General features: G+C 40.7%; 1 protein-coding gene across 1 annotated transcript in view; it reads left to right on the plus strand.

The window, feature by feature from the left end:
- Positions 1-27,505, plus strand: part of MYO3B (myosin IIIB) — a 329,793-nt gene that overhangs the window by 225,472 nt on the left and 76,816 nt on the right. The window contains exons 29-32 of the mRNA XM_073306891.1: positions 451-571; positions 16,980-17,043; positions 17,884-18,019; positions 19,557-19,699. Coding sequence (XP_073162992.1) covers positions 451-571; positions 16,980-17,043; positions 17,884-18,019; positions 19,557-19,699 — 464 coding nt within the window. The remainder of the gene's footprint in view (positions 1-450; positions 572-16,979; positions 17,044-17,883; positions 18,020-19,556; positions 19,700-27,505) is intronic.

Consider the following 27,505-nt stretch of genomic DNA (forward strand, 5'->3'; position numbering starts at 1 on the left):
AAGAAAAAATTGTGACTTTTGTTGTTAAACCTAGACAAAAAATTAAGTAAAAATTTCAAATTTTGAAAAATGTTAATCCGTTCTAATCCTGGTAGTTGTGGGTAAAACGGAATGGCTTTTTTATTACTGTTTTAATTAATATACCATGGGCCTGATTTTCATCAAACTAACTAATTACATTTATTCTCACTTTAAGTTTGTTTGCACTACCAGAATGGTGTAAAGTGGCCTTAGTGTAAGTGAAAATCAGGCCCTAAATATTTTTACAGTGTTTTAAAAGTGGAGCCAATTCTGCAAGGTGCTGGCTGCCTTTGGCCTGCATTTATTTAAATAGAGACTGAAAGCACTCAGCTCTGAGCAGGAGGGTGCCTGTTCTGTATAAGAGAAGCTGGTAGTTCTGACTAGGAGTGATTGTGAAGCTTCCTCTTATTCATACTTACGTCTGTCTAGCTTTCAGAGGATACACTGTTCGAAAAAATTATTCAAGATTGAAAAGTAGCAATGGTTACCCGGCTGATACTGAGTCTGTGGACAACTGCTCTGCCCCCAGTTTTGGCTGTGAAGAACATTGGTGAGTTGAATCCTTTGGTGTCCATTATTTTCACAAAAATCATATCCCATACAACACAAGGTGAAAGGAATAGGCTCTGAAAACAAATACCCTGCTTCAGCATTCAGCCATCTCTTTGGGATCCTGTTATTCTGTAAGCAAGAAACCTGTAAGCGGGCCAGTCCCTCCACCAGTTTAGTCATCTCAATGTTCTCTCTCTTGTCAGAGTTTGATGTCTTTGTTTGTTGTATTATCTGTCCAGATTGTGGGCCTGTACATTTCTCAGCAGCACACTCAGCACCCATTGACTTCAGTGAGAGTTGAGTCTGCTCAGCATTTCACAGGACTGGACTACATACCGGTGACTAAATTTGCTAGATTGGAAGCTCCTTGAGGAAGGGACATGGTTTTCTTTTATGTCTGTAATGCTCCATGCATATCTAAGGTAGAGACCATAACAGTAAAAGGCAGGTCGGTAAGTCCCCTTCAGAGAGCCTAGGAGTACAGCAAATCTTCACCCTGGTTCCTACCTCTTTGCTGAGAGAGCAGGATTTTTAACCTTTCTCACTCCAAGCTCTACCAGCTGATTCGCTCCACCCAGTTGTCCTCATGTATCTTACCTTCAGCTGGAACTGTAGGAGGCTGCTTACTCTTCTATAGCTGCCATCCATGACATTGCATTGATTATTCACTGGGGTAGGAACCCCTCTTTGACACATCTTTGTCCCTCTGGCCCAAGGAATGACAGTTCTGGGTTCTCTCTGGAATATATACTTCCCAGTTAGCGGTACAGCAAGAGCCTGCTACACCTCTTAAGAGAGCTCTCTGAGAAAACTGATGACTTACTTGACTTTAAGCAGACTGCATTATTCCATGGAGTAATAGTTTTAAAAAGAGGTGACCTTTGAAATCTCCAAACCCATACTTCTGATTTCTCTGCTTGTACTCATAAAATTCAGTTCAGTTAAATTCAATGATAACTTAGTGATTGGTTTAGATTGAATAATTTGTACTAAATGTTACAATCTGTGTCATTAAAAGATTCTAACCAGGTACAACCACATGTATACTCCTGGGCCATGCAAGCCAAGAACGCTACAGATGCTCTTTAGTGCAGCAATCTGATTTATGGAAGGGAAAGGTTTGGTCCAATGAACAAGGGCAAAAAGAAGAAATAAAAGCTTGTTGCAGTGCATTCAGGCAAAGGGAGAGTTCATGAAAATGAGCTCTGTACAACTTACCACCCCAACTTTGTCTGCATGCTGGTCCTCTCTCCCTGTGGAAATCCATAACTCACCATCCATAACTGCACCAGCAGGGTGCAGCTCCCTACCCTAGCAAGGTACTCCAGTGGGACTCTCTTGCCGCCATCTCAGTCATGCTGGTAGTGGCACAGTGATCCCTTCAGCTGCCTGCTGGTGGTGGTAAAAATCAGCTGTCACCATGTGTGTCATGCTGAGTACGTTTCCCAGACCCAAAGAAGAGCTCGGTGTAAGCCTGAAAGCTTCTCTCTCTCACCAACAGAAGTTGGTCCAGTAAAAGATATTACCTTGCCTCTCTGATAGATAGGCCCATCCCAGGCTGACTATTTTCCCACCCTACATCAGGCTATTTTTGGAATTACTTTCTGCTTTCCAGGTAGATGTGTTTTCTTGGATTAGGTAGTATTTTTCACAGCTATATAGCCCCTCAGGCTCATGAAGCTTCAGGGACCAGCAGGCATTGAGGCAAATCTGGGCTGGATAGAACACTAAGTTGCTAATGGGAGTACATTGCCCATCCATCTGTTATGCAGGAATGTACTTGATACAGTAACGCCTCGCTTAACGGTGTAGTTATGTTCCTGAAAAATGCGACTTTCAGCTAACCGATGTGAAACAAATCCAATTTCTCCATAAGAATTAATGTAAATAGGGGGGGTTAGGTTCCAGGGAAATTTTTTTAACCTGACAAGACTATATTATATATACACCTCTACCCGATATAACGCGATCCAATATAACACAAATTCGGATATAACGCAGTAAAGCATTTCCCCTCATCCCCCTCCCTCCCAGGCTTCCGCAAGCCTGGGAGGCAGGGGGGAGAAGCGGAATGGCGGCAGCGCACTCAGGAGAGGAGGCGGAGGTGGAGCGGAGGTGAGCTGGAGGGGTGGAGCTGCCGGTGGGTGCTCTGCACCCACCAACTTTTCTCCATGGGTGCTCCAGCCCCGGAGTTGGCACCTATGGTGGCAGCGTGTCTGGCTCCGACACGCTGCTCAGAGTGGCGTGTTAAGAGGGCCGGGCCGGGGCTGGGGGGTTGGATAAGGGGCAGAGGGTCTCAGGGGGCAGTCAGGGGACAGGGAGCAGGGGGGGTTGGATGGGTTGGGGGTTCTGAGGGGTCAGTCAGGGGCAGGAAGTAGGTGGGGGTCAGATAGGGGGCAGGGCCACGCGGTTTGGGGAGGCACAGCCTTCCCTATCTGGCCCTCCATAGCAAGTTCAATATAACGCGGTTTCACCTATAACGTGGTAAGATTTTTTGACTCCCGAGGACCGTGTTATATCGGGGTCGAGGTGTGTGTATATATACACACAGTATAAGTTTTAAACAAACAATTTAATACTGTACACAGCGATGATGACTGTGAAGCTTGGTTGAGGTGGTGAAGTCAGAGGGTGGAAGAGGGTGGTATATTTCCCAGGGAATGCCTTGCTGCTAAATGATGAACTAGCTTTTGGCTGAGCCCTCAAGGGTTAACCCATTGTTGTTAATGTAGCCTCACACTCTACAAGGCAGCACGAAGGGAGGGGAGACAGTATGGCAGACAGAGACACACACCCTGTGTGAGAGAGAGAGAGATGCACATTGCCCCTTTAAGTACGCTGACCCACTCTAAGTACACTGCCTTTTTAAGTAGATCAGCAAGTTGAGACAGCAGCTGCTGCTGCCAGGAAGCTCCTGCCATCCTGAGCCCTGTCGTGTCCTGTCCCCCCATGTAGATGGGGTAAGTGGGGTGCAGGAACGGGGGTAAGGGGACACCCTGACATTAGTCTCCCTCTCTCTCCCCCCCTCCCTTGCACAGCAAGCAGGAGGCTCCCGGGAGCAGCTCCAAGGCAGAGGGCAGGAGCAGCACATGGCAGTGGGGGGAGGGACACTGAACTGCCCGCAATTTGTAGCCTGCTGGGCGGCTGCTGCACAGCGAATTTAGAGGAGCGGGGAGCTGATGGGGGGCTGCCAGACCACCCTGGTTCCAAGCCCCCACCAACTAGCTGCAATGGGCTGCTCTTCCTGCAAGCAGTGGACAAAGCAGGCAGCTGCCAAACGACATTATAAGGGAGCATTGCACAAGTTTAAACGAGCATGTTCCCTAATTGATCAGCAACCGAACAACAAAACAATCTTAACCGGGACGACTTTAAGTGAGGAGTTACTGTACACACTATGAGTCTCAATAAAATCCACACATTCTCTAATCCAAAGCTGTATTCTGTTAAAATGTCACCACTTCTGGTGATACTGGGTTTTATCCCTGATAAATATTGAAGATTATGAGCCTGATCCTATAATTTTCTCAGCAGCACCCTCTTTCCCACCCCCACCTCCCCATTGACTTCAATGAGACTTGGGGGTACTCACCATTTCATAAAAGGCACTCAGTATCTTGCAAGTCTGGATTCTATAATTTACCTTTCATAAATCAAGCTGCACTTCCATGTGAGGCTGTTACTGCGTGCTGGGTTTTTTTAAGCATATGGCTGTTCAGTCATATAGGAAACATAGTAAATAGGAATGCTGATGAATAATAGTTCAGATGTTTAACACAGTAGCTTGTAATATATCCCTAGAGAAGGAAGCTTCATTGTGAATTCACATACCTTTACATTCAAGTGTAGAATAATACAATTATCTTTAGGTTTCTTTTTATTTGGTAGTTGGTTGGGTTTTTTAAGATAGTAGTTTGTGAGAATGAAAAATGAGAAATGTATTCTGTGGGTCAGAAAGCAGAATCACATCTAGGTACTCAGTTTCAGTTCATGACATCCACAGGAACACAACTGTATACAATTAAATGTATCACAATCTGGCCTTCTTCCTGAAGAAAATTCAAAAGTTCAGCATAACTGAATGGAGAGTACATATTCTAATATTTGAGGAAATCATGGTGTTTCCAAAATGTACAAAAGAAATGGGCACATCTAGGAGAAGAGGCTTTTTAAAACTTAAATTCCTTCAAATGAATTTAGGCTATCCACTTAGCCTGTAGAACAGAGTAGAAGCAAATACACGCTATTAAATGTTATTAAAAACACAAGATTCTTATTTCAACTAAGTACTAAATATCTCCTACATTTAGCTGCCTAATTTGAAATGAGAAGGAACTGTACTCAAATACAAAGGACCTTTTTATATGAACCTCAGTAATTGATATCACAATTGTGTCTATGTTGCTAGCTTTTAACAGATAGCTTTTTACTGTACACAGTAGGAGTATAAATAGCTGCATAACGTTAACTTAAACATTAGTGGCATAAATGCTTCCTGTCATTTAACTGGCATGTTCTTGCATTCTGCTGTATAGAACTGAGGCGCAGCCTGTGGAACTTTCTGATTGTGAAGAATCTTAGGGTTACATTGGCTTCAACGGGAATTGCCTTGATCTGAATTTGGCAACGAAGCACATCTGTATATATCAGTTTTGCCAGCCCTTTTTCTGATATCCCCAGCAATGAGCAGGAATCCTTAACAAGTCAATTACAGCTAGAAACTGGCTCCTTTTCATGGCCTGAGCAGCACAGGGGCCAAATCACAATCAGATATAATATCTAATTCAAAACAGAATGGGCAAAATTTACCTTGAGGAGCCTGCCTTGGCCAATGCTTAATCCCATCAAGGAAAGTGAAAAACTGTCTGAACCCTCCTCAAAACCTTCCATCTCAGAATGTATCATTCTATGAAGCCAAAGATGCTACATCTTTCCGAGTTGGTATCTGTGATGTCACAAAATGACGTATTTTGGGATATTGTCAGCTAACCAGGAAGTGCTGGATTTGATGACTGGGGGGAGGGAATTTCTTTAGGTAGTTAGTTAAAACTTATTTCTGTTTTGAATGCTCCCCACAGGCTTCTCAGTGGGTGCTGGGAAGGTGGCGGGTGGCAGGTAAATAAAGCACTGGAATACAGGATTAACTTTATTATTATCCCTCATTATTAATACATCCTGGGGGTTGTTTTTAAACAAATAACCTTAAAAACATACAAGATATATAAGCATAAAAACAGGAAAGCTGCCATCTAAAATTTGTCCCATGAGTCACCAAATAAATCCTGACCACAAGGTGACTCTGTAGCTTTGGTAGTCAGGGCTTTTGTTAAACCCTCCACAGAATTCCTGCATTTTAGGTGCTCAAATGCTCTCGTTCTCCTCTGACTGTCCTTAAAAATCTTGCAAAGCCTAGGAGCATGCTCTTCTGGATGTTACTGATCGCGATGTCTTGCGCTTCTTTTCGTGTTCTTGAGTTGCTCATTCATATCCTCAGGGATGCTCCAAGTACCCCAGTAATCACTGGGATCATCTTTGTTTTAGTTTTCCATAATTATTCCACTTTATGGCAAAGTTCTTCATGCTTCACTATCTTCTCTTCTTCCCTTTTTTTATATTTCTGTCTGCTGGTATGGCAATATCAATTAACACGGTCAGAGTTGTCTTCTTTTCTACAACAACAATGTCCAGCCTATTTGCCTGAACCATTTGTCTGTGGCACTTGCTGAATCCCATAAAGACTTAGCCTGTTCGTTATCTAGAGCATTTTCAATTCAGTGGTCATAATACCACATAGTGTGTTTGAGTCCATACTTGTGGTAGAGGCTCCAATACATGCACTTGGGTTATGTCTACACTGCAATTGAAAACTCACGGCTGGCCAGTGCCAGCTGACTCTAGCTAAGGGTTGTTTAAATGCAGTGTAGACATTCAGACTCAAGCTGCAGCCTGAGCTCTGGGACCCTCCCACCTTACAGGGTCCTAGAGCCCAAGCTCCCCAAACATCTACACCACAATTAAACAGCCCCTTAGCCCATGAGCCTGAGTCAGCTGGCATAGGCTAGCTGTGGGATTTTTACTGCAGTGTAGACATACCATTGGTGACTTCATTGTGTTTGTTCAGACATTCTCTCCCAGACAGGCTCCTGCATGTGTTCAACACATGCTCCACCAGCCCTTGCTCTTTAGAACACATTCTGCAGTTTGGGGAGCAGTTCTGTTAGCTGATTTTGTTTCAAATGTAATTAAGTCTTAAGGACCTCTCTTATGCACTCATAATGAGGCACTCTGTCTATTTTTTTGAGGTGTCCTTCTACAGACCATGAGTTTGTTAATCTTTGTTCACTAATGTGTTCAGTCTCTCTCCACCACTGCCTGTGTATTGATTTCTCTGTAAATCTTTCAAGTCCTTCTTTGGCAATTTGGTTTCTTCTTTCTTTTATGCTGTCTTGGGCTGGGATGCATGCTCGGCCATTGCATGTTATCATAACCAGATGATCTGTTACTCTGGCTGACTCCTCATATATTTTGATGTTATATTCTTCATTGTCAATTGCTTCCTTCAGAGATAGCAGACCTCTTCCTCCATCACACTGTCAGATGTACATTCTGTCCATTTCTTGATTCATATTCACTACTTTATGTTTTGCCAGGAGCTTTCTTGTTTGGATGACAACATTTTTCTTCTCTTGATTCCACTTGATCACTCCAGCAAATGTATTGTCCAAGTATTAATGGCTTGGATCAAATTCTTTGAGTTGAGTTTTGTCCTCAGTGTAGATTTTATTTGTCTTTCATATTCTTTCCTCACTTCTTCTTTGACTTCCTTATGGTGTAAGTCTAACAGTTCACTGATTGCAAGGTGTTTGTAGGGGCCATGCTGAGAGATAGCTTAAATAGTACCTTTGTTAACTTGTATGCCATTCGATTGTACCAATTTACACCCTGTACGGACACCAACACACATTTATCTACCCCAACCTATAGCTTTTTATATCTTCACCAAACTGTTCTAAACAGATCTTCACTCTCTGTCTCCTTTTTTGACCATCCATAGTTTCAGATCATCTATGTATAACACATGGTTAACTGGTTGTGGTTCTTTGCTGTTATCATAACCATAATTTATCTCATGGAGCATCCATGTCTGCATCAGCATTGCAACCACAAATGGCATTGGTAATAAGGAATTCTCTTGAAAAATTCCTCTTTTAATTTGGGCCTCATTAATGAGAGTCCCTTTCAGGTAGAGTCAAGTGTTCCAGTTAACCATAGATAGCAGCAGAAAGGAAACAATCTTTGGACGAACCTTGTGCATTTTCAGTGTGTCGAGGATACATGAATGTGGGACGCTGTCATACGCTTTTTGGTAGGTATCTACACCATCTTTATTTTTTCTTGGGTTTTTTGGGGTGCGGGGGGTTGTGTGTGTGCATCTTCTGTGATCCTTTTGTTCAGCCTAAGGTGGTCTTTTGTCCCTTTCATGTTTACTGTACAACCTTTTTGCTCAGGAGGCGGAATTCCATTGTGAGCTAGCACTATCCAGATCTTCTTTGCCAGAGATGCTGTTAGAAATTTCCACATATTTATAAAATACTTGATTGGACTATAATTCATAGAATCACTCCAGCCTTCTTTCTTTTTTTTGTATAAGGATGATTCTCCCGGTCGCCATCTATCTTGGACATTCGTTCTTCAAACATTTATTAAGTTGCTCAAGTAAATAATGATAGAGGCATAGAGATAGGCATTTTAGCTAGAATCCATGCACCCCATCTGGTCTGGATGCTTTCCAATTTTTCATTCCTGTTGGTACCTCATCTATTTATTTATTTGATATTCCTGTGTATTCTTCTATTGTGTCGTTTTTAAATTTCTCTCTCACATTTTTAATCCAGTTCACTGTCTGGTTATGTTGTACATCCCCAGACCAGATTTCCTTCCAGGAGCACTGAAACTCTTCCACATTATTTATTGACTTTCTATTTTTTTCCCATTCTGCTTTTAACATTGATCTGATCAAAGAATCTCTTAGGGTCTCTTGTGAAAGGTCTTTTCTCTTGATACTGACAGCTTCGTGCTAAATATCTTTCAAGCCTATGACTCAGTGTGATCAGCTTGTTTACATTGTTCCTTCACCACTCTCACATCCCTTTCATTCAGTGGATATTTCATCTCCAGGGTCTTTCACTTCTGTTTTCTCTTCAAATGATTTTTCTCAAATTCATCCAATAGACTGATATCAGCATAAAAGCTTAATCTTCTGGTTTAACCTCCATTTTCATGGAGGGTGTGGCATATTGAGAGTTTCCTGGTGGTTCATTCATCAGGCTTGATGTTAAGCCAATGAGCTGCTACTGTTGCTGTAGCATATATTTAACTAGCTAATACTCGTTGGTCTTACAGTTTCCTTGAGTGCTTCTTTCAATTCTTGCGCTATATCACTGGGTCTTTGCTGGCCTACAAATTTCATACATGGTAGAGTTAGTTGGTGATCAATTTCTCTTAACTCTGTATGATCTCAAGCAACAAATCATTCATATTTCCCAAACTTTGTTCAGGTGAGGTTTCACTCATATTTGTCCTCAATATTTCCTCAGTCATTTGTGGCTGCTGTTTATCCTGTATCATTGCTTCTATCAATATGTTTGCATGTGGTTCAACACCACTGATCTCTCTTTTCATGCTTTCAAGCTCCAATTCCGTAAATTCTTTTCTTTGGAATAAAGCTCTCAGTTATCTAGCAAACTCTATGCTTGGTCACTTCTTTCTTCATATTGATGTTGTTTCTTTCCTTCCTGCAGCATTCATTTCCTCCAGCCTCAATCTTCTGTTTTTGTCAAAATCCAGCATTGTATCACTTCTTGATTTGTGCTACAAGTCCATTTCACCCTTTTGTTGACAATGATCTCTGGTTTTCTCAGGTTGCTTGGACAGTTACATGATACTGACCTCTGGTTGCCTGCTTCCACAAAGCACACCCTGCAGAGCAAGTTGCCTGCTGTACAGCTAAGGTCATCTTAGACTCCCTTTATGCCATTCAGAATAGTTATCAATTTGCCTGTATTCCCCATATTGTGTTGGGTTGGCAGGCTATACACAAGTGTATGCCAAGCCAGTATTTGTAGGTCTCGGAGATGGATTGTTATTACTATTGGTTTCAGTGTTTTCACTTTAACCTTGCAATTCACTTTAAAGGCATGAAGATAAAAACTGGACACCCTATGACAGATAAGGGCATATTGTTATTTGGCATAATGATAGGATTGCCTGTTGCTATGCCCACTGTTAGCAGAAAGAGCAAGCCTGGAGGTAGTTCCCATTGGAGTGATGGGGTTACTCAGAGCAGGGCACGAAGGAGGCAGCTGAGATCAGTGCCTGGGAAGGGGATAGTGTAGGAAGTGTCAACCAGGAATAAAAGAGAGGAGGTCCCCCTCGCTGCCCCCAAATTTGTGTTTACTTTTTGAGTATTCCAGGAGAGTGTCCTGAAAAGCTCACATATGTACAAAGGGGCAATTCCCACAAAGGGTTCCAAAATGAGAAATTAGACTAAAAAGCTATGTGAGTTTTAAAAATATCTTGGTTTTTTTAAGCCAAACTTATGATTTTTAAAAATCTGTTTATGAATTTGTGAGATTCTCAATACTGTAATTAGCATATTTTCTATATAATTTCCCCGTTCCTTTTTAGGACCTGATCCAATGCCCATTGAACCAGGTCCTTAACCATCAGTACAATATCCTTGCCCTTTTTCAAAACTGAGTTTCATCAGCTGTCATCCCCTTAAGTCTTTAAATCCACCTGGAATGCCTCCACCCCTCATGGTTACTAATCAAAAAAAGTATCATCAGCAAACTTCACCAACTTGCTGTCGACTTCTTCTCCAAATGATTAATAAGTATGTTAAACAACACTGGTCCTGTTATTGATCCCTGGGACCATTCATTATTAACATGCATTCCTAATGCTAGGTTTCAGAGTAACAGCCGTGTTAGATGAAGTGAGCTGTATCTCATGAAAGCTTATGCTCAAATAAATTGGTTTGTCTCTAAGGTGCCACAAGTACTCCTTTTCTTATTCCTAATGCTGTTTGGTTACTGTTGCATAACCTGTACCTACTTAAGTGCTTGACTACTCTTTTCTTAGTGAGACTCTCAATCAGGCTGCCCTGTATTGAAGTGGGGCTCACCAATCAGTAAATCCCCAAATCTCCATTGGTTCCTTTTGTCAAAAAATAAAATTGTTTCCAGTCTTCAGGGACCACTGCTTAACAGGATTGATTGTATCTCCATTATCTTACACTTAATTTCTTTCAGAACCTTCAGATGAATACTATCAGAAATCTGATAGTAGGTTTCTCAAATTGCTCCATAAATTCCTCCTTGGATAATTCAGTTTCAGTAAAGGACACAGTCTGATTTCCCATAAAAAGAACCTTTGGAATATGAATTTTCCTTTCTTTTTCTACAGCGATAACTGACTAACACAAAAAAGAAAACATTCTTCATCTTCCTTTTAATTGCCTCATTTGCCCATTGGTAATCCTGGTGGCTGACAGTCACATTCAGGCCTGGTCTACACTTAAAATTTAGGTCGATTTAGCTACACTGGTCAAGAGTATTAAAAATCCACACCCTGGGCAGATGTAATTAGGCTGACCTAACCCCCACTGAAGATGCAGGTAGGTCAATGGAAGAGGGCTTCTATTGACCTAGCTACTATTTTTCAGGGAGTTGGTGTTACTATAGCAACAGAAAGAACCCCTTCTATTAATATAGGTTGGGTCTACACCACTGAGTTATGGCAGCATAACTATGGCACTATAGCTGTGACAGTATAGTCCCCATAGTGTAGATGAACCCTCAGCCTTTCGCTTCCGGTAGAAAATCATGGGATCCATGACTTACATGACCAGTGTGAGAAAACTCAAGAGGTCAGGTTCTGCTCTCATCTGCACAAGTTTTAAACTGGTGTCTGATGACTCCTGATTATAGTGGTGTACAGAGCAGAATTAGGCCCAGAATTTTTCAGATTATTCTGCCTTGTTTTTTCTCTCTGAATTATAATTCTTTCTGCATGGGAGAATAAAGTTCAGTGCATCTGGGAATGTATTATTTCTGCAGTGTGATCAACAATTTTCCTAGTGGAGTGTTTCAGAATGTTGGTTAAAATTTTCAAAAGGACCTAAGTGATGTAGGAACCTAAATTCCATTTGACTTTCAGTGAGACTTAGGCTCCTAATTGCCTATGTCACTTAAGTTACTTAGGCATTTTTAAAATTTTACGTGTGAAAATAGGCAAAATATAGGTTGATTTAAAAAAAATTAAATGAATCAGGTCTTTTCATATCAGGTCTATTTGGGAGAGTTTTGGAAAAGACCAGCATTTTACTTTGAGAGTGAATATATAGGGTAGGTACGTTATTCAGTGGCCTTTTGATTACAGTAATTTACTCTCCCCTAAAAAGAGAATCATAATTATAGAATAATAGAAATGAAGGCATGGAAGGGACCTTGAGTCGAGTATCCTGCACAGGACCTAGTGTTCCAAACCATCCCTGACAAGTGCTTGTCTAACCCTTTCTTTGAAACCTCCAGTGATGGAGATTCCATAATCTTGGAAGCCTGTTCCAGTGCTTAACTACCCTTATAGTCAGAAAGTTGTTCCTAATATCTAACCTAAATCTCTATTGCTGCAGTTTAAGCCCATTACTTCTTGTCCTACCTTCAGTGGACCTGGAGAACAACTGATCCCTGTCCTCTTTGTAACAGCCCTTAACATATTTGAAGGTTGTTATCAGGTCCCCCCTTGGTTTTCTTTTCTCAAGACTAAACATGCCCAGTGTTTTTAACCTTTCCTTATAGGTCAGGTTTTCTAGACCTTTTATCATTTTTGTTGCTCTCCTCTGGACTCTCTCCAGTTTGTCCACATCTTTCCTAAAGTGTGGCACTCAGAACTAAACACAGTACTCCAACTCCACCAGTGCCAAGTAGAGCAGGTTAATTATCAACCATGTCTTACATACAACACTCCTGGTAATACACCCCAGAATGATATTAGCCTTTTTCACAACTGCATCACATTGTTGACTTGAATTCTATTTTTGATCTATTATAACCCTCAGATCCTTTTCAGCAGGCTAATGCCTAGCCAGTTATTCCCCATTTTGTAGCTGTGTGTTTGATTTTTTCTTCTTAAGTGTAGTAGTATGCATTTTTCTTTCTTAAATTTCATCTTGTTGCTTTCAGACTAATTCTCCACTTTATCAAGTTTGTTTTGAATTCTTATCCTGTCATCCAAAGTACATGCAATCCCTCCCAGCTTGGTGTCATACACAGATTTTATAAGCATACTCCTCACTCCATTATCCAAGTCATTAATTAAAATATTGATTAGTACCAAACCCAGGGCAGACCCCAGTAGGTCTCCACTAGATACATCCTCTTAGTCTGACAGTGAACCATTGAAAGACTGTACTTAAAGAGTAGTTATCAATCGATTTTGAACCCACCTTATATTAATTTAATCTAGATCACATTTGCCTAGTCTGCTTGTGAGAATATTACTAAAATTAAGACCTTGTCTATACTATGGACTAAATTGGCGCCACTGCAATTGATGCAGTGGCATAGATTTAGCAGGTCTAGTGAAGATGCGATAAGTCAACGCGAGAGCACTTTTCTGTTGACTAAATTAATCCACCTCAACGAGAGGTGGAAGCTATGTTGATGGGAGACAAAGAGCTGGGTAGACACCGGTTTAAGTCAATGTAAGCTATGTTGACTTAAGTTATGTTATTTACATAACTTAACTAGCGTAACTTACATTGACTTAGAGTGCTAGTGTAGGCTAGGCCTAAGATATATCATGTCTACTACTTCCCCCCTACCCACTAGGTCAAAGTTGTCAAAGTTGGATGCCTAGAGGTAGGCTCATAAATCCATATTTAGCCATCTAAATATAAAGGTCTGGTTTTGAGAGATATTGAGAATTCTCAACTCTCTCTACTTCAGTGGAATCTGAAAGTGCCCAGCACCTCTAAGGATAAGGCCACTTAGATTTAAGTACCCAACTTTGAAAATGTTTGCCAATATTATTAAATGCATCATGAGAATTAGTTACTGTCTTGCTGCTTCCTGAGTCCCATTGCAGTCTTTGTCATAACAGGTAATTAACTGTGTTCCATTTTCTTTCCTTAGTCATAAGTTAAGGGCCAGATTTTCAAAAGAGCTCCGTGCCAGACGTTAAAGTGCTGAGCACCCACAATTGAGGCCAGATTTCCCAAAGTTCACTCTCAGCAGATGCCACTGTGACTCTTATGGCCAGATTTTTAAATGAGCTCTTCACTAATCATGCAGAGCTCTTTTGAAAATCTGACTGCTTATTTAGGTGCCTGTGTGGGAACTGAATTTTTCTGAAAATCTGGGCCTAATTATGGGAGCTAACCCCTTCCGAAAATTCTGAACAAAGAATGCAATATTTCCATTTCATGCCTGGTATATTTTGCGAATTCCAGTGGTATTTGGCCCTGTATGTTTACTTGTAAATCCCACATTCCACCCTTTTCATAAGAAAAGAAAAAGAAAGCAGTTTTCTATCTAAAAAGGCTATGTTTAAATAAAGATAACGTTTTAGCCGTCTCAATTCCAACTTTATTAATAATCTTTAGGGAAAGGGAGGAATTGTGAACTAGTTGGAACAGGGAACATGGAAAATTGTATACCAGTCAATTCCTTGTTACGAAGATTTTAGTGGCCCAAGGGCTGGAGGCTAAAAGTGGAAAAAGACTTCCACAATTCTGGCTTGTAATACACATGGAAAAGAACTTTATGTATCCACAAGCACAGCCAAACTCTTTGGCTTGTTCCCAGAGCACATAACAGTGCTGTCTGGTTTTTTTGGTTTTTGTGAGGGGATGGGGGTAGGAGACATTACTTTGCAAAGTATTTAGTTGCAAATGGTTTAGAACCGCCCTAAGGATAATCCTCAGGGTTGTGCCTAGGTGCTATTTTAATGCAGCTCAGGTTCACTGTCATTTTGAGATAGTTTATTATGGGTAATACTTTTATCAGAGACAGTACTGTCCAGTGATTCTTTGATTGCAGAATATGGGTAGCATTTTATCTCTGATAGTGAGTTATATATTATACATTAAATAAAATATTTATGTTCAAATTTAACATATGACTTTGGGCAGAATATTTTGTCATCTTTCCAAATAACAATTTCTAAAGAATAAATTATAAAAAAAACAAACAATAAATAAAACCCATCTTGTGGTCATGTGAACTGTAATATTCCAGAGAAATTAGACATTTGAACTCATCAGTGAATTCTTCATTTTGTTGCCACTTCTTGGGAGTTTTATTTAAACAATTGCTTAAATTGTCATTACTTTTGCAACCAGCTTTGTAAAACTTGCAATTTAAATCAGATCTCTGGACCTGGGGTAACATTTTCATATGTGCCTAAGTCCCATTTTCAAAAATGACTGAGACACTCATGAGCCCAAGTCCCTTTGAAAGTCAGAGCCCAAAAATTGTAGTCTGCATTTGTGGATGTGGTGATAAGATATGCACGTTATGTAATGCGTTTGATGTACATGTGTCAAGTTAAGTACTCAAAGTAACAGTTTAAAAGATTTCATGTCCTTGTTTAGTTTCAATTATTTTAATTGTAGGTGTTTTTGAAAAGTAAGTCTGTACATGTAGCTATCACCAATTACTGTTCAAACAGTGCGTTATGTTATTCTGCTGTTACTCAAGAGCAGTGGTCTAAGTGGAAATCATTTCTTCCCAGTACGCTGCACTCATGGGAGGGACACAAAGGGGGGGTGCACATGACTCCCCATGCGACTCCTCCCTGCCCCAACCCCAGCCTGGGCCCCAACGTTCTCCTCGTCCCCTCCCCATGATCCACATCCATCCTCCGTTACCTGGGATGCAGCGGGGAAAAGAGCAGAACGCCGGTGGCTCCTCCGATGGCTGTATTGCCTTCAGCCCCCCCCCCCCCCCAGCCTGTCCTCCAGCAGGGCTGCTGTACAGACGGAGGAGACGCAGCTCCATGGAAGGGCAGGGGACAGGGCTGGAAGTGGTCTTTCCGGTACACCGTGCCAACCTTAAATACCTTACTGGTACAGCGTGGCGTACCGTACTACCATACTTGCACCACTGCTCAAGAGTCATTTTTGGTTATTAACAGAGCTGAGTAAAACTGGGAAAGAGTGGCAAAAAGTGTAATTCACAGATATGTGTGCTGTATTTTTAATATAGTTCCATATGATATTTATCCCTCCAAAAAACCTGGGTTTTATTTTTTCAAAATATGAGGGACTGAAAATTATTCACAGTGAAGCATGTAAAACTCAAGAAGTTACTCAAGCAAATCTCTTACCCACCCTGCTATACATTTCCCCTATCTGTTAAATGAAAGCAATGATATTTACTGCAGATGAAGTCTGAAAATATACAGGATTTAAGATGTTTTCATCCCCAGAAAGATAGATATGTAATTGATATTAGCTTCATTTTCAGGAAAGGTGCGACTAGATCAGAGGATCCTGTGGTCTAGTGGATTAGGCCTTAGTGGCAATCAGAAGACCTAGGTATTAATCCTGACCTGTGACTTTGGGCAAATCAGTTAACCACTGTAAGCCTTAGTTTTCCCATCTGTAAAATGACATTGGTGGTATTTACCTGCTTGATAGTTAGGGATCATGCAGCAGAATCTGTGTGGGTAGACTTTCCTGTCAGTGCAGAGTCCCATTGACTTCAAGAGTCTGCTCACATGAATTGGGGCCTACATAAGGGGTCTTTTGTTGGTCTGATTAACTTCAGTGGGAGCAAGACTGGGCCTTAAATAATATTTGTGAAGTTTATATAAGTGAAGTATTAAGACAAGCAGAGGTGGAATAAAAACTTGGGAAATCCTCGTTCCCTGACCTCTGCTTAATCAATTAGACCATGTTGCTTTGGGGAGGGGTATACAACCTGGTCCTCCTGCTGGCTTTTCCAGAATTTCTGAGTTTGAATTTTCAAGGGAAAGTGGCTTTTCACAGGCTTCTGAAAGTGAAAAACATTTAGTGTTAGCTCTTGTTGCATTTCATAAAAGCTCTCTAATTTCACAGAAGTTTCATAATCTCAATCTAGTCTGTCTCTCTCTTGCTCTCACACACGCACACAAAGCTATAATGACAAATATTTTGCTCAGTTCTAGTTACAGTACTAATGTATTTAATATCAAGGAATTTCATCATTAGAGGAAATGTGACTGGTCTGTTTTCTCAGAACTGATCATGTGCAGGCAACTGGAAAAAAAAACACTAAGACAAAACTTGTGTATTCCCGTAATTCTTTAGTGGCACAGAGGAAAATAACAACATTTAAACTCTATTTTACTGTAATTTTTAGGCAGCAAACCAACAACCAGACTTCTCCTGCAGAGCCTGATTCTCTTCACAAACAAATGGAAAAGGTATTATTAAGTTCAGATTCAAATTCCTGAGTCCACAGTTCTGCTTGGCATAGCCATCTAAACATGGAACTTAGTGATGTTTTGAAGTCTTTGAGACAAAAGCCTGCTTGCTAAGAACTTTAGTTCTGTAGAAAGACAGGGAGGTACGGTGAATAAGAGAATCAAAAGGCTGGAAATTTGCTGCTGAGAATAAATGCTAGCTACTCCCTGAGGTGATTTGTCTGTGCACTTCACTTTCTACAGATGTTCGTCTCTTTTTTAGTAAGGACCTGAGGTTCTTTGGTAGCACTTTGATATCCGGCTTGAATTCAATATGTGAAATGGAGGAGTCGCTCTGTGACTTGGAGCACAGCATAGTCTTTGAAGTCTGATCCAATTTTTGCTGCTTACCATTTGATGTTGAAAGGATGAAATGAAGAAAATGTACAGTTTTTGCCAGTAACTCTGCTGAGCATATGTAAGATTAAAAAAACAAAATCCCTTGGATGATGTACTTAGAAATGTTAAGCAGATTAATACCTTCCTATAGCCTTTTTCTAAAGATACAAATTAACTATGAGAGGAAATCAGCATACAGTGCATGCTGTGATTAACTGCATGAGTATGGGGTAAATAAGTTAGAGGGGGGAAATAAATAAATGTTTATGACACAGGTGCTTAGTCACTGTGACTAAAAGCCACAAGAATCTTGTGTGACTTCAATTTAGCATTAGACATTTTACAATGAAGTATACAAAATATACATTTGTTTTCTGTAAGATTGTGGTTAAAAGTTGACTTCATTGAGTGGAATACTTATACTATTTTATGTTTCTGAAACATTGTTCCTTATTCAAAAAGGATTCGGATGAGATTCCCACATCTCAGTTTCTTCTAAAGCATTCACTCCAAATGAATGATTCACAGCCTATAAGCCAAGCCCTTGCAGTTGCAAATAATCAATTATCAAGTCCCCTGGGATCCCCTAAAAAACAAGGTAAGAAATATATTAAAGTAATGACGATTTTTTTTAATATTTATAAGATACATGTTGTCTGCATGTAAGTTAATATATCGATGAGTTCTTTTAACAGTCCCATGGAAGACAGGAAACATACTGTAAGTAACTATTTATTTAACATTTGCCATCTGAAAATGTGCAATTTATTTGAACTTACATTCTCAAATGCACTTAAGTGCAATTCGGAGACAGAAGTATGGTGTGATAACATTCTGTTAAGAACATGAGCCATGATCTTCACTCCATAAAAATACCTTTTTAATGAAACAAAATTGACATCAGAGAACTCTACCTCTCCCTCTGGCTGCAAGCATCACAAACTGGAAGTTATGAAACCTCTTATGTGTGTCAGAATGAAAGACAACTGATTTGTTTGCATTCAGAGAGGTTCATTCTGCAACACAGTGAAGCCTACAACAATGCTAAAATCTACCCAATGTGGTTCTTACTCTGTTTGATAATCTATTCCTTCTTGTCTTGGTTGGTGATTTCTTTTATCAATTTAAAAATGTAAAATGAAGCACCCGAGGTTGTTTTAACAGGTCCATATTTCTAGTCTTCCAGGAAATCAATATCAGAAATAGTTACTTATCAAAATGCTTGTCTCCATTGTTGTCATGGAGCTGTATTTGCATATCACTGAATGCAGGGTTTAGTATGGGGCCATAAATTATTACCCACAGTTCAAGATAGAAAAGGTAGATAGTTTGATATTTTTTATCAGACCCCAAATTTACATGCTAATACACAAGCTTGCAGGCCATTCCTGAAAAGTAGGTAGGGTTGCCAGGTGTCTGTTTTTTTACCGGAACGTCCAGTCGAAAAGGGAAACTGGCAGTGTCGCTAAAAGTCCAGTTACCTGCAGTAACCAGCCTCTGCCATCAGGGGGTGGGAAAAGCAGCAGCTGCTGCGGGAGCCTGACCGACAGAACTGGCTGGCTCTCGGAACAAGCTCCAAAGTAGGTACCGGCATCATCTGGGATGGTAACCAGTTTCCCCCTCCCCCCGCCCTGCTATGCCCTGATTTCCCCGGTCCCTTGCTACTGGGTCAGAACCTCCACCCTCCCTCTCTCCCCCCCCCCACCCGCTGAGCCCCAATTTGCCCACCCCAGCCCCTCGCTCCAGGGACGGACCCTCCCACACCCCACTGTGCCCTCATTACCTCTCCCCAGCCCCTTGCTCCAGGGAGTGACCCCTGCTATGCCCCACTGTGCACTGATTGGGCAGGCTCTGCGTCAGTTCCTCCCAGCCCGGCTCTGCAGGCAGCAGGTGAGTCCCGGGTGTGGGGGAGCGAGTGATGGGAGCTGGGGTGGAGAGCGCGTGATGGGGGGTACAGGTGGGATGGGGCGGGGCCTCAGGAGAAGGCGGGCCAAGGGTGTTCAGTTTTCAGGGATTAGAAAGTTGACAACCCTAAAATGAGGCCTTTCTGTCCTGAGCTCTTTATATATGCTAATTAATCTGATTGTGCAATTTACTGTACCATATTATTACTATTGTACACTTTTTTCCTACAGGGTCAATAGAACTACAATCATTTTTATCTGCACACTTAGGCCCTGATCCTGCCAACTCACATGTACATAATGTTTACTTTGAGGTCAATGAAGCTATTCATATATATATAGTTAAGAAGGTGCATAGATGTTGGCAGGATCAGGTACTTATGTTGTAGGAAATTACACAAATGTAGCATTTTTCATCCTTTATAGATACACAGTTGTTTTCAATTGCAAATACAGAGTTCTACATAAACACAATAGGTTGGGAAATTCGTTATACTCTTGTTCTGAGTTTCAGTTCCCAGGGGACTTGAATTTGTGGAATGGGATTGCAGAAGGTGTGTGCATTACAGTGGAAAACGTTTAAATGATAGTAACAATAAATCTGTCAAACAAAAATATTTTCATTGCACTATACCTTCTTAAGAGAAGCACTAATGGTCAAGTTCTGTCACCCCAAATCTCAGTGAGTAGTACCTTTCTTTGTGAATAGTCCCATTGAAACCAATGGTGTTAGGTATGGAATAAAATTATTACTTAGAGGGATTAAACGTGGCAGAATTAGGCCCTTGTGTGATTTAGGGTCCATTACCCAATAATTAAGATTTGACTTTTTAAAATAACTGTGATTGGTATTCTCCTATTAAAAAACTTGTTTTGAAGAAGAGATCACTGAAACATTGATTTGATCTATTCAGGAAATAAATATGTGAAAAGAACAAGCACACAGCCACAAAGAAATAAAAATCTCAGTAAAGCATTTAAGGTATTCAAGATTGGAAATGATATAAATCACACTTAAAGTAATAACTGTTAAAGAAATAAACCTGTTGAAGAATAATGGCCTCTTCCAGTGCTTTGTGAAAGCATAGTTCTTCAGTCAGAGATTCAAATGCTTTCACACCCCAGTGAATTCTGTATTTACTTTTGGTCCATGATATGTAGTTTTAGGCACCCAGTGCTGTAGCACTTATGAAAACCAAAATGAAATGGCAAATATAGAGCATTATCTTTGGGGTAAGTATGGTGTAAATATGTTTGTTATAACCTTTGAATATAATATCTAAATTATTATCCACATAAAAGCAATATATACTATGTGATCCAAAGTACATGATGATGGTACTTTTTTATCCTTGATGAAACATTTACACTGCAAATTTTATAAATTGATTTTAAATCATTTTAGATTATGTTACAAACAGGACTGGCCTAAGGGGAAAAAAGGGGGGAAATGGAATGATAAAAGTTTGCAAATTTCCTCTGAAAATTTGCCAGTGTGTTTGTCGTGCATAGTGGTCATCACATTGTGATACCTACCTCTCTAGTGTGTTAGGTAGCCAGGTTGCCAATTATGCTACAGTGGCAAGGAAAAGGTAGAGCTGGGAGATTCCACACAGACACTGCAAAATCTGTAGTCAATGATTTATGCAAAAATGTAGACACTGAATGATTCCCACTGACTTCATTGGGCTTTGACTTCGGCCTATAAGAAACATATTTAAAGCTATGGCCAAACTACACACAGTGCAAGGAGTGTCCACGCACAGGCTAAAATGGCTTAAAGGGGAGATTTTCAAAGGCACAGATGGGGAGTTAGAAGCTCAGTTCCTATAGACTTTCTGGGATTTGGGCATCTAATTCTTCTTTGTGCCTTTGAAAGTCTCCCCTCAAAGCTATGCTGGCTCTGTGTCACCCAAGGATTCCCCCTACAAGGGGAGGGGAGCGAGGGGGGAGCTTCCACCAGACAGTAAAGCCAGCCTTATAGTCCATTAGCAACACCAGAGTGCTGCAGCAGGGCCAAAGATCCTGCCCAATCTCTTCTATATGAATAATTTCTCCCTGATATTATCCTTTTTTGGTAAGGTCGGGAGGAGAGTCCAGTTAATATGATAGTCAGAAGCTGACTATTTAAGTCACAATAAGGTAACATTAGAGGCAGAGTAGTGACATATTCCTGAGAGACTGGAGAATATCTTGTAGGTCTCGAACCTGAGTCCATAGGGTTCCCTGTTAACTAGCACCACCCTGCTTCTACTCCACAGCTCATTACTACGCAGCTGAACAGGAGAGACCATGAAACCTGAAGTTACATCAGGGCCTGATTGTAGGAACCTTGTGAACTGTGATTGGTCAGGGTTTCTTATTTATACCCAAAGAGAGGCACAGAAAGTTGTCCATGCAACTGGGCTTTACCTGGCTGCCACACTGGACCTTGCCTGACTCCTGGACTCTGCTTTAATGACTTGTTCTTGTTTCCTGCCTTGTTCCTGAGCCTTGGCTCAACTCCAGCTCTGACACTTGGCTTGACTCCCAACACTGACTCCTGCTCTAACCACTAGACTCCAACTCCTGGCTACCTATGTCTCAGCCCCAACACAGTGTTTGAAAGTACTCCCTAGAGAGAAAGTTGCCTAATGTTTAGCTATGGATGGACCAAGAATAAATACAGCAGAGAGTTTCTAGATGAAAAGGAAATATGTTTGTAAAAGAAGACGCTAATAGTATTTATTCATTGACCAGGAGATGATGTAATTTCAAATGCTAATAGAGATATGGATGCCTGTGCTTCAAAAGTCAAACAGAATATAAGAGAAGAGTCTCTAGTCACATACGCGCTCTTGCAGGGAAATAGGATACATCTCTTTTATGCCATGCTCCTCACCCTGTTGTCTGAGATACTGAAACTTTGTCAGAAATGTCGAAACATAGCTAGGTTCCAAGATGTTCCGAGTTAAACAGCCAGCTGTGTTGTAACTAATCTTAATGCCAGTCTAGTCATGCTGCCCATAGTGTTGTAGAAGTCAACATTTTCTAAAGTGTCCTTTGATTTTAGATTCTTCAATGTTGGGGGGTCCTGTTAAGTCTAAGGGGCACTAGGGTACTCAGCATTATTGAAAATGAAGCCCGGGGAGTTTCAAGTTGGACACCTAAAATCAGTGGCCCCGTTTGAATAGTTTCACCACCATCTTTATTTTTTCTCTATCTCTTGTTTAATAGATTGTCTCTTTCTTTCTGTAAAATTGACAGTAACATGTGATTTTACTGGAGCCTAGTTGAGTTGGGCTAGGAGAGAAATGTGAGGCGGTGGCTGTCTGCTGCGTGTAGAGAGGGCAGCTAGTCTCTGCATTCTCAAGGGAGGTAATGAAATGCAGTAGGTACTTGCTTATGTGCAAAGTTACTGGCAAGGGGACAGCTGCGGTCTGCCGTCTCAAACAGTACCATAAACAGACTAACACGGCTACCATTCTGAAGTCTGGCAAGGGACACTGTGGGTTAAGGAAGAGTCAAATGCCATTACCAAAAGGCTGCTGTTACACAGGTGATACTACCCATTCCCCATTCTAAACAGAAAATAAAGCAAGATTTTAAAATCTACGGTAGGCTGCATTTTCTAAGCAGTTCCTTATTTTCAATGACTCATACATCACTGGTCCTTACCCCCATTTTCAGACAGAATGGGCCAAACTTGGCTCTGTTAAATGGCTGCACCCTTGTTTCACTCCTGTGTAACCAAAGGCAGAAACTGGCCCACTTGTTTTAATCTTTTGACTCTGAATTATGTGATGCTCTAACTAAGATTCTGTTTTCTGTGTACTGCAACTTTAAATATACATGGTTTACCTGCTTGTCCACTGGGAGGCAGGGCTGTGAGACAATTCAGGATGGGGTCTTAGAGTGAGACTGGCACTGTGTGTTCTCTCTCATGTCTGTCATTGCTTTCTTTAATCTCAAATGAGTCAAGTAGACTGAGAGTGCATGTTTTTCTCTTTGTGTATGGAAAACACATTGATCTCTCCTAGCTGGCAGATCTGTGGGTGTTCATTAGTGTAAGGTCAAGATCCCAGAAGCAAATGGAATTATTATTATGTTTCCCAATCTTGCAGTCTCTTACTCAGGCAAAACCCTAACTGAAAATGTGGAAGCTTTGCTGAGCAGAATCTAAAGGATGGGACCATGAAGGATATTGTTCTCCTTGTTTTGTTGTTTGCAGATGATGTGATTGCCCTCCCTCGGAAAAGCAAAAAAGCTAATAAGGATTATATGGTGCTGCTATGTACACGATATAGCTGAGATGGAAATTGTTGTATGTAAGCAAATGCTGCTGTTTTTATCAACTCTTACTCGGTTTGGTATCCAAGTAACATTTCAGAAAGTTAGAGGAGTAAACTATCTCAACACATATTTTTTTAATAATGACTTCAGATGTCTATAGTGAAAGCAGTGGGTAGATTAGAGGGACAATCAATTATGAGAGAAACATAAGCATGTCAGTCTCGGTCAAACTATCCATGTCAAGTCTTCCAGAGTGTTTGTGTTCATCTCTGTTTGTCCAGTCCTTGAGGTTTTTGTATCTCTGAGCTTGTCTGCATTGGGAAAGGACACAATGTTAGCTAAAACAATGAGGAGTCCTTGTGGCACCTTAGAGACTACAAACTTATTTGAGCATAAGCTTTTGTGGGCTAAAGCCCACTTCATCAGATGTGTGCACAGGTCCTATGATGGTGTTGACAACCACATCAGCCACACCATCAGGGGCTCGTTCACCTGCGCATCTACCAATGTGATATATGCCATCATGTGCCAGCAATGCCCCTGTGCCATATACATTGGCCAAACCGGGCAGTCTCCATGCAAAAGAATAAATTGACACAACTCAGACATCAAGAATTGTAACTTTCAAAAACCAGTAGGAGAGCATTTCAATCTCCCTGCACACTCAATAACAGACTTAAAAGTGGCCATTCTTCAACAAAAAAAAATTTCAAAACCAGACTTCAATGAGAAACTGCAGAACTGGAATTAATTTGCAAATTTGACACCATCAAATTAGGCCTGAATAAAGACTGGGAGTGGATGGGTCACTACAAAAAGTAATTTTCCCTCTGTTGATGTTCACCCCTTCTTGTCAACTGTTGGGAATGGGACACATCCACCCTGATTGAATTGGCCTCGTTAGCACTGACACTGCCCCCCCATCTTTGGGCAACTCCCATCTTTTCATGTCCTGTATATTTATACCTACCTACTGTATTTTTCACTCCATGCATCTGATGAAGTGGGTTATAGCCCATGAAAGCTTATGCCCAAATAAATTTGTTAGTCTCTAAGGTGCCACAAGGACTCCTCATTGTTTTTGCCAATTATAATAGTTTGCATAAAGTGCTTGAATGAAAGGTGCTATACATTACAAATTCTGTGTTGAATAAATAATGAACCGGGAGTTCACTCTTTGAAATTTACAATCCCTACAAAATAACATTAACAATCAAGTTACAATATCTTTCAGACCTTAAAATTAAGAATAGACTTTCATCTACCATCCTCGAAGTGCCATTCTGAATCCTAGAATGAATTGATATATTTTTCTTATGTGTTACAGGATGTTTAAGTCAAGTATAGTATTCATACTTTTATTAGGTAGATTTTATATCAGAGAAGAAGTTTAACTATATTCTCATATTTAACTTCTTTTTGTGCATGGCTTTAAAAAAACATAACTAGAATACTCCATCCTGCATTAGTGATTCACTTTCCTTCCCTTTGAATCCGCAGAGTCAAGGTCCCCAACATGGTGCTAGCAGGCACTGTGTTCCTGGACAGGCTGTGTTCTAGAGGAGATGTAATATTGAGGTCTGGAGTGGACCACTTTTAATCAAAGATGCCATGGTACATTTTGTAAGAGTTACGGGATTAATCCTAGTGTTCTGGCCAGGTTTGAATTCATTCTGCCTAACTCAACTTCCTATTTCGTTTCATTTGGATACATTTCAAAGACACTATTGTGTAGTGTGGCACCCATATTCTACCTTGAGAGGTGGCAATGTTTCAGCAGTAGGTGAAGTGATCCCAATGCATCAAGGCTGTGAAGCGTTTTAGAATCCATTTGGGTGAAAGATGATATACAAGAATTGCATTAATTCTAAGACACACTCTGATTCATTTTACACCTGTGTAAATCAGGAATAACTCCACTCAAATCAATGGACTCACTTGTGTGATAGCAGAATCCCATTGATTCTGCTCAAAAATTCCATGTGGCTTTTTTCTTTGCATGTCAGGGCTAGGACTATGATTCTGTCATGAAGAAAATAACAGCAGTCTCATGGGTCACTCTGGATATTATGGACATGGCTGGGAAAGGTCCTATTTGGCATGATCCAGCTGGATTTTAGGACAGCACAATTAGGTGTGCTCCACTGTGTCCCCACTGTGTTCTCCTGCTGTATGCCACAATATGGAGAAGAAGCTTTGGATGGGGTACTGCTTAAGTAGCTCTCTCAGCCTCACTGGAGAAATTCTTGATGTGATACAGTGGTTCTACAGTGGATTTCCATCTGTTGAGAGGAATACATGATGGAGTTCATAGATTCAGAGATTTTAAGGCCAGAAGGGACCATTGTGATCATCTGGTCTGACCTCCTGCATAACACAGGCCATAGAATATCCACCAAATATTTCCTCTTTGGCTTGTCCTTGTGGTCCTCTTTTGAACCCTCTCCAATTTATCAATATCCTTTTTGAACGGTAGGACCCGGAAATAGACACAGTATTCCAGCAGAAGTCACACCAGTGCCAAATACAGAGGTAAAATAACCTCTCTGCTCCTGTTCAATATTCCTTTGTTTATGTATCCAAGGATTGCAATGGCCCTTTTGGCCACAGCATTGCACTGAGAGCTCATGTTCAGCTGATTATCCCCACCACAACCCATTTGTTTGTGTTCTTCTAGTGTTTGGTCCAACATCTGGCTGGAGAGAGGCAGGAGAAGATATAACACCCTTTTCTCTTAAAACTGCATGCTGTTGGATCATGAGTGTCTTTGACTGCTGTGCCAAATGCACAGTTCTAGATATGGCAGACATAAATAGGATTTCCAGTTCATTTTGTTGCTTATAGATTTTATGTATAAGCTGTAATGATATATCATCCAGAAGAAAGATACATGCCCAGTTTGTTTCAAGGTGGCTTTCGGGAAAATGAACCAAAAATAGACATACATGTACATCACAAAGGGGGTCATTATTAATAACGATGAATGACTCAAAAAGTTGTGTGATTTGGTTCCGTTGGGATAGATTTGGATGGAAGCTTATCCAAGTTGCTTTTGATTACAATATTCGGCTCCAAGTGTGTAATGTTTTGTACATGGATGGGCCCCTGTACCTGCATAGAGATCCCAGAATTGGGACCTTTGTCTGCTAACCTTGTGGGAATCCTTAGTTTTATGAGGTTTCTGATTCTTCCTGCTTCTAACTGAGCCAGAAGCACTGTGAGGTGCTCAGACACTAGGGTGTTGGATGGAGTGCGGATACCTAGGTAGATATTTCAGCGCTTCCACTTCCCGTCTTAATGGGAACCCAGAAGTGCCAACAAACATAATTTTAATAAAATAGTTTTTATAAGGTTAGCTGATATTTCCCCCCAACTTCCTATGAAGGTTTGGTTTGTGACTACATTTTAGGGATTTTTAGTTTGAATTGGTTCACACCTCACTCGTTATTATTAACCCTTTTGCCAGTAGGCGTGATGTCCAGATTGCATTTTGCAGATATTATGGATCAACCAATTTTGAAAAAAAAAGTCAGACTGTTCTGAAGTTTCTTTCACAATGCGGGTTCTTAATTGTCTCTTGGGGAGAGAGAGAGAAAAAACAACCAAGACACAAGCAGTGACAAATGATAAATACAAGCTTTGATTTGTTAAACACATGTTAGCTCTGTGTTTAGCCCTGGGCTGTGAATTTCATTACAGGCTGGTTTACTTGAGGATTGGTTATTGTTATTGCTTTGGATATAGAAGGATCTAACCTGTAGTCAATGCTGATTAGGATCAAATGTGAGAGATTAAAATGGGATGCAACTGAATAGCATACACAGAACTGTGTGAATTGGATGGAATAGTTTTCTTTAGACAGCTTTCTTATTGCTAGTGATGTAAACATATTGGATCTGGATTAGTAC

This window comes from Lepidochelys kempii, chromosome 11, assembly GCF_965140265.1.
Source record: "Lepidochelys kempii isolate rLepKem1 chromosome 11, rLepKem1.hap2, whole genome shotgun sequence".
NCBI classification, from domain to species: Eukaryota; Metazoa; Chordata; order Testudines; family Cheloniidae; genus Lepidochelys; species Lepidochelys kempii.